Source organism: Pollicipes pollicipes, unplaced genomic scaffold, assembly GCF_011947565.3.
Source record: "Pollicipes pollicipes isolate AB1234 unplaced genomic scaffold, Ppol_2.1 Scaffold_4002;HRSCAF=4701_pilon_pilon_pilon, whole genome shotgun sequence".
Classification (NCBI taxonomy): Eukaryota; Metazoa; Arthropoda; class Thecostraca; order Pollicipedomorpha; family Pollicipedidae; genus Pollicipes; species Pollicipes pollicipes.
Window position 1 is genome coordinate 10934836 of NW_023596420.1, and position 1926 is coordinate 10936761.

Genomic DNA, 1926 nt, shown 5'->3' on the forward strand with positions numbered 1-1926 from the left:
TGAGAGAGAGATAGTGAGAGAGAGAGAGAGAGAGAGAGAGAAAGGTAAAGACAGGGTGAGGGAGGAAGCGAAAGAGAGGGAATTGAGCCAAGTAGCGCGGGACAAAGGAAGAGGGACGAACGGAGCGAGTGAGAAGACGGTGGGGCGGAAAGGCAACGGGAGAGATGAGAGGCGATGGCAGGGAGAAGGAAATGGGATATGGCAGGAAAGGAAGACGACGGACGGAGGGATCAATGACTGGGCTGTAAAGAAAAATCAACGGGATTCCAGAGCCGGTGGCAAAAGTCCAGGGCAAATTGGAAGTCCTTTCAAAGACAAAGTAGCTTTGGTGAGCAACTGGAGCTCGAATTAGGTCGAGGCCGACGGAATTTCGATACGACCCAAAGAGGGCCGGCGTCTGGTGATGGGCGGGATTCGAAATGGGGCACGGCGTTCGGCTCAGGGACAGGCTGGCGCTTTAGCACCGGCGGTGTGGGAGTGGACGGCCACCCCAGGCCGCGGCCAGACGCCGTGTTTACGTGCGGCGGTCGTCACTGGTGGCCTGGCGCGTCCGTTATGACCGTGGGACAGGACTGGCGCGTCAGATCGGTGTGTGACCGTCCGCGTGACGGTGAACAGCACAATGCCGCCGGTTCGGCGGCGAAGCCCTGACTTGCAGGCAAACAGATGAAGCCGACTGGCGCCGTTCGGCCGTCGTAACGTAGATACGTGACACAAAAACACCCCTGCGGACGCCACCATTCATACGAAATGTACTAACTGCGGGGAAAACGCGCGCAGCTCTCAAGAACGAGTCTGATGGAGTGTTCATAACCTGATTGTTTATACATACATGCATATATATATATATATATATATATATATATATATATATATATATGTATGTATATATAAATCAGGGATTACCACGACCTATTTCATCGCAGGACGATACAGGGAAATAGTGCCTTTGCATGGGCAAATGAGCTGCCGTCCGTAAACAAAATGGGCGATTTTGATTATTTTTGACAAGAGAGGTATTCTCGCTCCCGATAATCGTTGCTTCTCCCAAAGACTTCAACTGCGTCTTTTCGCACTTCCTACGCACCAATCTAGAAACATGGAATGTGTTCTTCGTGTTCACGCCGTCAGGAAGCGGTTCAAATGAACAGGCGTGGCACCACCACAACGCCGCCAAAAAGTGTCTTTACGTACCTTTTCTTCACCTGGTGATACACATACAAATCGCTGTCCGCGGCTTAGTTTATTTAAGTTCCGTCCATACGCTTGCATAACAGCAACATGAGCAGAGCTGTTAGCTCATCACCTGCTCCATGCTTGACTGACATCATATACTTTAGAGACACCTGGTCGAATCGTGACCGTGCACCGAGCCCCCGCCCCCCCCCCCCCCCCTCCCCCAACCCCGAAGTCGATCCGCTGAGGTTACAGAGGCGTGCCGGCGACTCGCATGGTTGTTTTCTAATTACGTCTGTCACCGAGGGTTGACCTGGCACTCTTCCTCCCCCCCCCCCCCACATTTCGATTACTTCAGAGCTGAGAAGAACCGCTCAGGATACGAGCATGCGGGGGCGTCCTTGGCACCGGGGGCTACAGGACGTCACGCTGTGCACAGCTTGTACCGTTCTGTATACCGTGCACAAGATAACCGTGCGCCCGCTGCCATGCCGCCCACTTCACCACGGGCGCGGATCCGGATCCCATCCCACTCCACCACGGACATGGATCCAGATCTCATCCCACTTCACCACGGGCGCAGATCCGGATCCCATCCCACTTCACCACGGGCGCAGATCCAGGGCCACATCCAACTTCACCACGGGAACAGATACGGATCTCATCTCACTTCACCCAGGGCGCGAATCCATCCTCAAACCAGGGCGAGGGGTGAACAGCTTTTTGAGTCCAAAATATACATTGAAGCTG

The 1926-nt window shown here is 54.0% G+C and overlaps 1 protein-coding gene across 1 annotated transcript in view; it reads right to left on the reverse strand.

Annotated features, from left to right (window-relative positions):
* LOC119093553 (DNA polymerase epsilon catalytic subunit A-like) overlaps window positions 1-1723 on the reverse strand; it is a 4475-nt gene extending 2752 nt beyond the window's left edge. The window contains exon 1 of the mRNA XM_037216515.1: window positions 1681-1723. Coding sequence (XP_037072410.1) covers window positions 1681-1723 — 43 coding nt within the window. The remainder of the gene's footprint in view (window positions 1-1680) is intronic.
* Window positions 1724-1926: the final 203 nt, after the last annotated feature.